The sequence below is a fragment of the Pantherophis guttatus genome, chromosome 2 (genome assembly GCF_059756535.1).
Source record: "Pantherophis guttatus breed Tessera chromosome 2, ASM5975653v1, whole genome shotgun sequence".
Lineage (NCBI taxonomy): Eukaryota > Metazoa > Chordata > Lepidosauria > Squamata > Colubridae > Pantherophis > Pantherophis guttatus.
This window is the reverse complement of record NC_142064.1, coordinates 154,446,131-154,459,468: the sequence shown is the minus strand read 5'-3', so window position 1 is coordinate 154,459,468 and position 13,338 is coordinate 154,446,131. Positions and strand designations below refer to the sequence as shown.

General features: G+C 36.0%; 1 protein-coding gene across 1 annotated transcript in view; it reads right to left on the bottom strand.

The window, feature by feature from the left end:
- DNAI2 (dynein axonemal intermediate chain 2) overlaps window positions 1-13,338 on the bottom strand; it is a 33,025-nt gene extending 19,687 nt beyond the window's left edge. The window contains exons 1-8 of the mRNA XM_087887047.1: window positions 13,135-13,338; window positions 10,033-10,223; window positions 6,889-7,050; window positions 6,604-6,725; window positions 4,922-5,064; window positions 3,551-3,664; window positions 1,943-2,082; window positions 1,002-1,124 (exon numbers count right to left, since the gene is read on the bottom strand). Coding sequence (XP_087743173.1) covers window positions 1,002-1,124; window positions 1,943-2,082; window positions 3,551-3,664; window positions 4,922-5,064; window positions 6,604-6,725; window positions 6,889-7,050; window positions 10,033-10,215 — 987 coding nt within the window. The 5' untranslated portion in view covers window positions 10,216-10,223; window positions 13,135-13,338. The remainder of the gene's footprint in view (window positions 1-1,001; window positions 1,125-1,942; window positions 2,083-3,550; window positions 3,665-4,921; window positions 5,065-6,603; window positions 6,726-6,888; window positions 7,051-10,032; window positions 10,224-13,134) is intronic.

The following is a 13,338-nucleotide window of genomic DNA, read 5'->3' as shown; positions in this document are numbered from 1 at the left end:
AGTGGTGAGTCATGAATACATTAAGAAATAAGGAATAAGTTAACCCTTGATGTTCTATATACATACTATTTACACATTGGAGAATAAGGCATTTATATCTAACATTATATTCATGTCAGGATTTGGGAGATAATATTTAATCAGAGAAATATATATTTTGAAGTCTGAAGATAACATATCTGCCTTTCTTTATAATTAAAATGAGCAAGTGAAATATATTTTAATTTATAATACCTCCATCTGACCATGGATGAATACTACATTTGCTACAATATATTGGACTATACAATACTAACAGACAGAAAAAAATATTAAGAAGAATTTACATTGCTGTTGCTAAATTATGTTTAATGGTGTGTTAACACTGTGAAATTACCTTTTTCATATTGTTTTGTAGGACTCCAATACAGTGTTAGTTTAATAGAATATTAAAAATGCAAGTATAATTTTATCTTCCTTCAATAACTTTGAAAGCCTTAGCATTGCAATATTTCTCTCATAAGCAATCCATACCAGTTCATTGGTGCATTGTTCTATCATGCCCTTATGTTATTTTTAGTTGTATCACAGTCTGAACAAGGGAAATTGAATGAGGAGGGTTTGGAAACCAAAGAGAAACCAAACTAGATTGCAATGCTTCTTTTGATTAATCTTGCTTTGCAAGATTACACAATATTCTTTATTGAGTACCTGCTATTCTTTATTATGAACACAATATTCCTTATTACAAAATCATGATTTTCCATGACCAGTTTATATAATTTTAGTTTCTTTTGATGCCATCTTAATTCAATTTTTTTTCAAAGGAAAAAAGAATAGAGCGTTCATTATTGCAATTTCACTCAAGAACGATATATATATATATCTTTCCTGTTCTAGTCATCTACGCTTTTACTACGAACTAGGAATTATGATGGATGTTCTACCGGCATCCAAAACCTAAGAACAGAACCAATGAAAGATTTTAGAGGAAACATAGAGAATATCCAATAAATACTTACCATTGTTGGCTCAAATTCCAATGCAATGGCTCCTAAAGCATTTTCTAGGTTGCCTTTTCTACTGATATCCATAACAAGTGTCTCAGTGGGCTCAGATAGTTTACGAATGTCCCACCACAAAACCTGGCCAAAGAGAAATGCATGTTAATTGCTATTAGATTTCTTAAATTGCCCCATGTTTATGTGGATAGTTTAAACTGAGTCAGCAACAATGTGATTGCATGAGAATTGTTTGCTATCCTGTACCTATTTATTGATCTATTCAATTTTACCATCCAGAACTAGGTTGGAAGCTGAAATTATTGTAGCCTATTGCTTTTAAGGTTGGTTTAATTATTTTCTACATGACTATCATCATAGATACACTTTAATTCACATTTTCAGCAGTCTAAACTTTAAGGAATATCGACTGTATAAAACTATGTTCTAAAATGTCCAACTTGGCTTTATACCACAATTATTCTAAAGTATTTTATGTGCTTAACAATTACCCTAGTTTTTACTTTAAATCTAAATTCTGCTATTACTCTCCCAGCTCAGAGCTTTATATGAAAATTTAATGTTCCATAGCTGAATAAATCTGTGATGGATAAAGACACAGAAACTTTATTTACTGCTCTTGGTGTGTACAAATCAGCTAGATTCTCCTAGATACTGGTATTGTGGGTAACTTATCAAACTATCATCAAATACTGGGATCAAATTATTAACAAATGCCATTTGTCACTGAGTTAGCCAAGACTATGTAATGAATAATAAGTGCACAAGCTATTTTTAAAACAACAGAGCGAAGAGTCAAACCATTGCAAACCAAAGTGGTTCTTATTTCTCTGAGCTCTGGAACCATTGTTGCACCTACTTTCTGATGCAAAGACTACCAATTACATTATAGGTAATTGTGACAAGCCACATGATCTATGCCTAGCTTTCTTCATTGTAACCTGTCCGTCAGTGGAGCCTGAGAAGCAATCGGTTCCTGTTTTTGACTGTAGCCAGATAGCATTATACACAGGATCTCGATGACTAAGCTCAACTGCAGTCAATTCCACGGGTAATGATCCTTTCCGGGTGTCCCAGTAAGCTGAGGGATAATGAAAGACAATTGAGAAACATTTAGAAACATTAGTGTTTCATTTTTATTTATTCATTGCAATTATTTTTAAATAAAAATAATTGAAAATGGCTTACAAGTCAAACAATTGCAGCTAAAATTGCAGTAAATAATACAGTAAATAACAATAGCACTTAGATGTATATACCGCTTCACAGTGCTTTACAGTCCCTCTCTAAGCGGTTTACAGAGTCAGCCTTTTGCTCCCAACAATCTGGGTCCTCATTTTACCGATCTTGGAAGGATAGAAGGCTGAGTCAACCTTGAGCCAATGAGAATCGAACTCCTGACAGTAAGCAGTGAGTTAGCCTGCAGTACTGCATTCTAAGCACTGTGCCACCCTGATTCCTCAAAGAAAGAAAAATCCTGGAAGTGTCCTCATCACACAGCTTTGGTTGGAAATAGCCTGATGGATCAGTAGCAGTGATGATAGCATGAAGCATGAAGAGCTCAGCTGAGCAGACTCCAGGAATGATCTTCACCTTTCTTCTCTACTATCCACTCTCAATCCTGTTATTTATTTCTTAAATTTATATGCCACCCATGTCGCCAAGAGGCGACTTGAGGTGGCTTGGAACCAAGTAAAACAAGCTAAAACAGTAAATATTAAAATAATAAATATCAATGTTAAAATTTATTTTAAATTAACAAAGATGGCAAGGAAGAGAGCAGGGTGTAAAGAAAGCAGTATTAAATCTGCCTCTCAGCTATCTTCCCTTAAAAATCATGTTAATACAAGTTTATTGCATCTGATTATTTCAAAATAACTATGTCAAAACGTAGAATGAAGTTAAAAAAACATATGTCAAGATGGGAAAAATACAGTTGTCACTGTTGGAGGGAATTTATGTGATCAAGGTGAAGATTTTACCTAGAATGTTACTTTTGTTTCAGACAATACTTGTTTTGATAACTGATGTACCATTTAACCAATGGCAGAAGGAAATATCCTTATTTGAATGGCAGAGGAAAAAAATCCTGAGTTAAATATAAGGTACCATAAGATGCAAAGGAAAGAAGAGGATTGTAAAATGTTTGCATTAGAGAATTCCTCTTCTCTAATGTATGTAGACTGGGTTTCTGCAGATGCAGCATTGAAATACTTTTGCTATCTGCAGCTTATATGGCATATACTTTGGCAGCTGGAAGCGACAGAAATCCTTCTCATTGGGCTGTTACTGACTGTGTGGGGAGATCTATGAAGAATGAAGTAAAATCATTTCTCTGTTCCTAATATCAACAATAATTCTGTAAAATGTGATTGCAGTTGAATATGGTAAACATTATAGGAGGCATCTTTAAGTCAAAAGCCACATGTAAGTAAAGGATTGGATTGAAATAGATACATCAAATAGGGCCAATTCATCCTGTTTTCAGCAATTCATCGACCAAGAATAAAATTATTTTTTCTTTACATTCAGTATCAGATTTCCCTTACCGATCTGTCCATTGTAACATCCTCCAATTAGGATATGTGAATCTTTGGGGTTGTACTCTAAGCAAACCAGAGGCGAAGCAGGCTGGAAAACCATATCTGGTTTATTGGGGATTTCTAACAAAAAGGAGAAAAAAGATATATGAAAAAAAGGAACAAGCATAGCATAGTTGTCTCTCAAGTTTCCAATTCTCATGAAATGAGGGGTGAAGTATCTATTTTATTCTTCCTCTTCTCACATTCATCTTTTCTTCCTAGGTGCTATAGGCAGTCACCTCTGCTCCCCAGTCTGCTTGCACAAGAAAATAGGGAAAAATCATCTGAAAATGAATGTGCTTCAAAAGGCAGAAAAGAAAGGGTGAGACTGGTTTGCATAGCTAATTACATGAGTTTTTACAGTACAGGTAGTCCTCAACTTACGACTACAATTGAGCTGAAAATTTCTGTTGCTAAGCAAGGCAGGTGACTTTTGCCCCATTTTATGACTTTTCTTGCCATGGGTGTTAAGCAAATCACTACAAGTTGTTAAGTTAGTAACATAATTGTTAAATGAATCTGGCTTCCCCATTGACTTTGCTAGGAGTGAGGTGGCTCATGTGTTTAGGACGCTGGATTGGAGGTTAGCAAGCCTATGTTTGAGACCCAAGTGCTGCTACATGGTGGGGTGAGCTCCTGTCACTTGCTCCAGCTCCTTGATGGGGACAGGAAAGGAGCCCTCACTGGCATCCCCCAGAAAACAGTGATGTCACCAGCTAATCTTCAACCCAGAAGCGTCTTAAATGGTATCTTCAACATGAATGGGATGGAGATTGACTTTGTTTGTCACAAAAGGTGATCACATGACCCTGGGACACTGTAACCAACATAAATACATGCTAGACCACAGGGATACTGCAGTGGTCATAAGGGTGAATAAGTACCTTTTTTCAGTGTTATTGTAGCTTCAGATGGTCACTAAACAAATGGTTGTAAATTAAGGATTATCTGTATATACAGCCATAAAATCATTAGCTGGTTGAGAAGTAACATGCATTTCTGTACAAGTGAAAGAAGTACTCAATATGGAAATTGGGATATCAGCCTCTAAGCAGGCCTGTTAAAAAGCTGCTTTCTTCCAATGGAGCTGTGAAAGAGGGATGATCCAATCCCTCCTTGCCTCTCCTATTGCTTTTTGGAGCATTGGTTACAAAGAAATATTTCCTCCTGTCTGCTTTCTTCACACCAGGTAGGGTGACCATAACAAGAAGACATTTCTGGTAGTGAAGGAACGGCTCAGTCAATTAAGAATAACATAAAATAAAATAAAATAAAAAAGCTGTATAATTTTTACAAATACTGTATACAAATCATAACAGCAGTGTTTTCGCCACTTACCAAGATCCCATATATATGAGTCGTAGGACATATCTTTGGAACTCCGTTGGAACTCAAGGTTGGAATAAGCTACGGCCAACTTCCGGCTTCGGTCAGGGTGCCAAGAGAGATGAGTGGCAGTTCTTTTAATTGGGTTTGGGTCCCTTTCATATAAAAGCCAAATAAATACACATTTAAGCTGCATTCATTTGCTAAAATGGATTGTACTGTGACATTTCTCTGGGAAATGTGTTTCATATACATCTGTCATAGCAGATCATGCTTTAAAAAGACCCCCTGGGAGTACATTCAGTGGGGAAAAAATACATAAAAATGTCCTTTTTAAAGTCCCAAATGCCTATAAATCCTTACACTGAAAAAAAATTATTTAATTACTTTAAGACCACATGACTTGAACATAGCATGCTGCCATATAAAATAAGAATATTGATGTATTTTTTTCAATACTTTCTATAGGCTGCCAACAACTGTTTTCTGTAGTCTACATTGAATAAATACATATGAGATTTTCTATTGCAATAAATTAGCACAAATAGGTGCCAAAATGGAAATTTTCAAAAAGCAGGAAGAGAAAACATTACGAACTGAGTTTAATATAATTGTCTTGAACAAGGGAACTTTCCTTAGGAGATTATAGTACAAAACAACTGAATTATAGTTTAAGGATAGAACAGCTGAAGTACAGTTATCCAAAAGCTTCACCTCTGCATTCTAGGAGCTAAATTAAAATAATGCAGAGTTATCACACTGTATATGTCAATTAGTCTTTCATTTCAATACAAGAATATAACTGGATCCATGCTCCCATTGTTGGCAACCAAATGTCAATCTGTTTAATATGTTACTATCTGTTCTTTCTACATTTCATTTTCTTCTGGCCTCATTCATAATCCATCTGGGTGGCAGCAACTAGCTGATCTTGACTGACTTGGAAAAGCTAACTGGGGTCAGATCTAGTAGTATTTGGAGGATGAATCATCAGGAATGCCCAGCTGGACTGGGAAATTGAAAAAAACATGAAAGAAGGCAGTAGCTGGTCTATATTGTTGCTAAGAGAATGACATGAACTAATTCATGTGGTCACCAGGAAATAAGCTCAGCTTGGGGGAAGGTTTATCTCTCACTCTTCACAATTTTTCCATCCCTCATACATTCTGCTGTCTGTATCTATAAATATATCAGTCTGGAATCTGTGAGAGCTCCTTGCATCTATAAAAACTGACCTTACAAATGCTTGTGCTACTGTTTGTTCATCTGTATAGGGTCACTTTTTGGTTACAGTAGATTAGCATGGGTCTCTAACCTTTAAAAGAAATAGCAGAGATTCTTCAACTTTATTTAGTTCTATATCAAAAGCTGGAAGAAGGATAAATGAAGAATCAGTCTTCAGTCTGCCATTTTATATCTTCCTTGGTTGCTTTGAATTATTTGCTAGTAAAAAGGATTTCCAACTCACATATCCTTATGGCATGGCATGGCATCAGAAAACTAACAATTTGAAGTAACTTGCATTCTTCAAGTAGAGTCTATCTAGATTATTTAATATGATTAATGTCCATTACACATATTAGAACAACAGTCTGCTGCTTTTTTCATGATATCAACAGCTATAACAACCATTCTAGCAACAGTTTCTCTGATTGGATTAAAGCAAAATTTGAAAACATGTTTTTAGCCGTTACCTGAAAAGATTAATAGTTTTTGCGGATGGTGGCTCTTCGGTAACTGCTGCTGTCTCCTCCTCCTCAAAATACTCCTCATAGATATTGATGGCATTGTTCTGTTTGATGCAGTGATCCATCAACTATTTTAATAAAGCAACAGAATCAATCCATGAATGACCGTGAAATTATTTGTTAAATGTAACAGGAACAAAGATGGAAAAGAAGAAAAAATAAAAAAGACAATATTCAAGTTTTTTTTTCAAATAGACCAATACATAACTAAATAGAATCAAAGATGCTTACACTGCCAAGCTGTGTAATGACATTGATATAATTCTCATCCTTTTCCACTTTTTTCCGGAAACGAATGGTCTGTTCCATTTCTAGTGGGTTGACATCTTTAGGCCAGCCACCTTCCAAGTGGTTAATACCTCGGGTTTCCATTTCAAACCTTTCTGTGTTAACCTAATTCGGAAGAAAGTCAAAGCTATCTTTGGATTGGGGTTATTTGTTTTTTATATTTCATCATGAAAAGCTTCAGATCTAAAACTATTATCAATGGTGTTAGTTAACACCACTGACATATTGTATATTGCTAGTACTTTTGCTTGCTTTTTGAAGTATACACATACAGCAAAGCTTTACAGAGATAGTTATAAATGTTGCAGCACGTAGAACATCTTGATGGCTCATTGGATTTTCCATGCATCATACCTGGAGAAGGAACAGCAGTATATAAAGAATGCATTATTAAATATGTGAAAATATTAGATACAACAATACAACACATTGCAAAAATATAAAAACATCTGTTTACCAATGATTATCAAAACTGCCTTTCATCTTACTTTATACTTATTATTATACATACTAATATTCTATAGGCAGGTTTGTATCCAGAAATGGCTGCTTCTTTTTGGAACCTGACCTTCCAAAATAATATACCGAAACTGTTTACAGAGACTTTCGCATGACGTGTGTCAATAAAGATTATTTCTATAATTTCCTGAGATTCCTTAATAAGATCTGGCACAATTTAGTATATAAAAGCCAAGTATGTATTCAGCTACAGAACTAGGGGTTCTCTCTAGAGATACTGTATGTGATGTACATGGCTATGAACAGCCACATGAATGAAAGGAATCTAATGAAGAAAACAAATCAACAGTTCTTCCAAGTGAGCGTGTACCTGCATGATGGTAAGGATTATAGCTTTTGTAAGAGAAATTTTATTTGTGTCTCTCTGTGGTTTTGTGTATAGTATTAATAAGCTGGTTAGGTCTATGATCAGACCAGAATCATCTTGCTTCTCAGTTTTTAGTAGTTTCATAATGCATTAAAGTCCTGCGTTATGTACATTTGAAAATGGAATATGGGACAACACAATATAAGGGACAACACAACAACTCCTCTCATCTTTAAATGCCATGAAACCATAGTCAGCTCTAAGAATTTACATGGTAAGGACTGAAAATTCCACCTTTGACTGGATTTAATCTTTTCTATGACTGCATAAAGTTTAATGATATGAAAATAAATCTTGCACTTGCTTCCCTATTTTTTCTGTTATAGATGCACAGTATACAATGATTGTGCTTAACTATTAATGCTAAAACAGAAAATACAAAAGCAATGAAAACGTATGTGATTGCTTTTGTTCAAACTTGGGATGATAATGTAGTTTTTTTATGGTAACGTATTAGCATGTGAAACCGCAATTGTTTAAAGGCTATAGAGGGGACAATATATTTTTTCTTAATTATTGTAGTTCAAGCCACAGTGGTCTTAAGAGGAACTCATCTATATTTTAGAGAGTAAACAAAGCAGTTTGGTCTAGTAGTGGTTAAGGAATCAGGCTAGGAGGCTGTGAATTCTATTCTTGCCCTAGACCAGAGGTGTCAAACTCAATTTCATTGAGGGCCGCATCAGGGTTGTGTTTGACCTCAGGTGGGGGTGGGGGCGTGGGTAGGGTGGATGTGGCCAGCTCGATGTCACTCATGTCGGGGGCGCCTATGGCAGCCCAAGCGCTCTGCCAGCAAAAATGGACCATGGGAGGTTTTTGCTGCCAGAGGGCTGCAGAAGGCCATGGCAATCGAAAACAGAGCTTGGAAGGGCTGTGTGTGGCTCTCCCAAGCTCCATTTTCACTGGCAGAGGCACCGCGGACCGGTCCTTCGCTGTTTTCAGTGCAGCCCCATGGGCCAGATCTAAGCACCCCGCAGGCCGAATCTGGCCTGTGGACCTTGAGTTTGACACCCCTGTCCTAGACTTTGAAAGCCAATTGGGTGACTTTGGGCCAGTCACTCTCTCAGCCCAACCCACTTCCCAGGGTTGTTGTTGTGGGGAAAATAGGAGAAAGAAAGAGTATTAGGTATGTTCACTACCTTGAGTTATTATAAAAATAATCAAGGTGGATAAAACAAACAATATCCATATTATGGGTGCCTGTTCATATATAGCAGATAAATTCAGCAAATGAAGCTCTTCTCAGTTCTGTGTTAGAATAAGCTACATATTGTGAATCTATTTTGACCTAAAAGATATTCTTAGTGATTGTAAAGGGGGCAAAATCCAGCAGATAATGCTGGAGAGGACAAGTATATCTACTGAAAGAAGCAACTCATTGACTTTCTCATCTTTTCTCTTTTCTATAGCTTCAAACTTTCTCAAATAAATCTTTGTCATCTTCACAGGTTGTTTCTTATAGGAATAATAGCCACAACACTTATGGTAACAGTTACTTGAGGGAGAAAGAATTTATGAGGTTGCTGTTTTGAGGGTAGTCATGTGGCTTCCTTATCATTGAGTTCCAATCTAGATATTACATCATTCCCATTCTTCCTGATATCTTCACCTGGAAAAGTGTTTCTAGATGAAAACTGATTCTCCAAATGGACACTTCTACATATGTAGAACATCACTCTTACAATCCCATCCTACAATTAGTCTACAATATCTGGAAATTATGGAAAACCATAATATCTGGAAAGTGCCTAGATAGGGCTAATCGAAGGTATTAAATTACCTGTACATTTATATCAGTTGGAAGGTGGATGAAAAACACATATTTCTGGATGATAATGTTGCAAAATGTTGTTATTTATTAAGAAGCCTAATAAAGGATTAGAATTTTCTGGTCCTGTCCTTTGAATAATCCTTTTGTTTAAAAAAAACAACAAAAAGCCACATTGTACTGTTGGCAGAGTTTACAATACATAAAGATCACCTTTTTACATGGAGAAAATCTATCTATGTGGTCACTCGGAATTAAAAACAACTCAATAGGATATAATCAATCAATTTTACATGCATGGCTGAACAACAACCTTATATTTCTTGCTTATACAAATTATGCATGCGAGATTAGCCATGGATCTTGTCAGATGATTTCTTTTGAAACAGAAACTAATATACTGTAGAAGTTTCTCATTCAAGATCAAGCAATTTACCTCATGTTCTGACATGTCATGAGCACATTGCACTCCAGTATCAATGGGGTCTCTTTCAATAAAATTTGTTGCTAACACTGGATCTGGCTGAATGTCCACGTTGATCTCTGCTGCCCGATCGGAAAAGTTGCATTGTCGACCAAATTCACTGCGCTTCTTCAAATAAACATAGACAATCTCCATGCTGCTCACTTCAAACAAAAGAAAAGAGTTAAACTGTTTTTCTGGTATTACTCAGAGAATTTTCTGCCCCCAAATTTGTCAATTACTAAGGTACATGAAGCTTGGCTTCAGGTTATGGTAAAAGCTGGATCAGATATGAGGGAGAGCAGTATAGCGTGTTATCTTTACTATTTTTGTGAAACTATTTGAAATGATCATAACACTACTCTGAGCATCTTCATCCAAGACAACATTTCTGATAAAGGAACTTCACATTTCTTCAGCAGTCAAACTACACTATTTTGTTACTAGGAAACAGCTGGAGAACCAATTAATCTAGCAATTTCCAAGGGAAAGAGTAAGTTATTTGTAGGAATCACCTGGATAATGATTATGACTTCATTGGCAAATAATGATGCAATATCTTTAAAGATGTTCCTTGAATACTTACTTACAAGAGTACAGTACTCTTGGGCAATTAAGAATTTTGATAGCAGCTGAGCAAGTGTATTTTTTAGTCTAATATAAAAAAGAGGCAGAGCAGAAATAGCTAAAGCAAGTAAATCTCCTAATATTCTTATCTTTCAATGAGATAACAAATGCAGTATACAGTATGGCAGAACTTGGGGGCAGAGTGAAAAGGGGGATCAGCCTAGAATTCCTATGTAGCCACAAGTGAACTAAGCCCAACCCCTTCCTCCCAGTGCTATTGACCCTTATCTATCTCTAACCAGGTGCTGATTGTTAGTTGAGAAGATTCCCATGCATAAGTTTTTAGCAAGAAATCAGCTATTGCACCTACAGTGCATGCATGGACCTGGTCTTTTGCACCTGACAACGAAAAAAGAAACAATGAAAAGGAATAATGCTTTTTTGTCCTGGAGAAGAGCAAATCAGGCTAAAAGTCCTGGAAAGAAAAGTTTCAAATTTGGACAGGTTTCTTAAAACAAAGCTTTTCAGAGAGGGTCACTAGTTTTCCTGTTAGTAATGGCAACAACCTACTTTGGAACTGTTACCAAAATAATTTTATGGATGTGTCCATAATCCAGGAGGAAAGTAAACTTGAAGATTTATTATAGTTATACTACCCAGTTATTAAAACTTCCACAATCTCCTGTTCATTATACCATAACTTTTGGTGGATCACTTCATGGGATGAAAGTCCATTACTACATGTGACAGACTGATCTTCAGAAGATTATGTCATAGTAAAAGTGTTAATATTTAAAAAGCCATAATATTGTACTTGGGTACTGAAATCTATTGTCTAGTTGATACAAACATTGTAGTGTATAGGATACAAAGCTAAACAATACTTTAAAAAATGTTTCTTGAGATGTGTTATTCAAAAAGTCTAACTTCAAAGACCTATGTCATATAAGTTAAAATTCTTGAAGTTCTGGAATTATTTTGTCAGAATAATTATTTCATATATATCATGCTCAGCAGTGGATAAACTTTAAAAATGAAATATAGAAATATAGAAATAAAACATCATAAAAATTATGTCTATAAATGTAGTTTAGTTCATCAAATTCATAATAATTCTCAAATACTCTGAGGAAGAAATACTTTATCATTATCTGAGTGCAACCTCCCAAGGAAAAGAAAAAGATAAACATTATATGGATGTGTGTGTATACTGTGTATGTGTATATATATATATATATATATATATATATATATATATATATATGCTGTGTATATGTGTGTATGTGTGTATGCATGTATGCATGCATGTATGTTTGTACGTACGTAGATAGAAAGCAAGTAAATACTGTATTTTAAAAGTTATGATGTGACTAAATAATAAAGTCAGTCCAGGCTACTTCTTGTATGTCATCTGAAAACATGGAAACCACAAAACAAGAGGGTCTCTTTTTGCTTGATATGAAGTGAATATTTACAGGTTGTTTTTCTACCCCTTCTCATATGATTGGGATGATCTATATGAAACGTTCTTTCAGGTATCATGCTCTCAAAATGTTTAATACTTGTAACTTAATGCCAATGTCAGATAGATGCCTTGGGAAATATACAAAATGGAAATGATGCAATGGCTCTGTTTTTGTTCACCAGCATCTGATATTGTGAGGCATAATTGCCTCAGCATGAAGTTCCAGTCATGATTCATATACGTACTGTTAGTAGGCAATAAAAGCTATTTTGAATTTGGGGTATTTGGTGAGCAACTCTGATAAAAGAACAGCAGAACAAGAAATGGAAGGATTAGAGAATTGGTCCTGGAAAAAAATGACTGAAGGCTACTGAAGAAAAAAAAAATCAAGAGAGCAGACAAATGATTTTTTGGGGTCCCCCCCCCCCGAATTTCAATCATAATTGTTAAATGCCTGACTCAATTTTGAGATGGGCAACTATATAAATCATATATATTTCTTTAGTTCCTGAGCTTCCTGTATTGTTTTTCTTAATTATTATGGGTACTATAGGATACTGTCATGATGCAATGATCTTGAATCTATAGTGAATGTGAATAAAAAATAAATAAATCTTACAAGATCAAATCTAGATGGGCCACCGGGACCAGAGGTTTACTCTTCCATAAATCTTAATTTGAGCTTAAGGCTCCCTTGAAACTGAATTCTGGTTATTTTGTTTGTTGGAGGCTAGAGTTTATCCTTGAAAGATAAACTTTATCCTTAAAGGATAAAGTATCGGATAAAAAGAGTATCCCCTAAGTGTCTATGGAGATTCACAGGAAAACTGGAATCAGCATCCTGGGATCAGGAACAAGATCTGATCCTGGAGATCATCCCAGCTAGCAAAAACCCTGGAAGGAGGGGGGAGTTTTTTTCGCGTGGGGCGGTTCGAGAAAGAAACCCAGTGGGAGAGGTAGCGGGGAGGTAGGAGCGTCTTCCCTTCTCCTCCGGGATCAAACCCTCCATCAAACTCCCGCCACCCCGGTTCCCGCCTCCTTACCCCGCTCTTCTCCCAGACAGTCCAATATTCCACCTTAGGGAGGCAAGCGTTTACTCGTCTCCTAGCAACGGGTCCTTGGTGTCACGTGACAGCGACAATTTATTTTCTTTAGAAGCCGGGAGAAACCATCTGCGAAGCCTAGTGGGGGGGGGGGAAGGAGGAATGAACGAAGCGGAAGAGAAACAAGACATGACACCCCCCTCC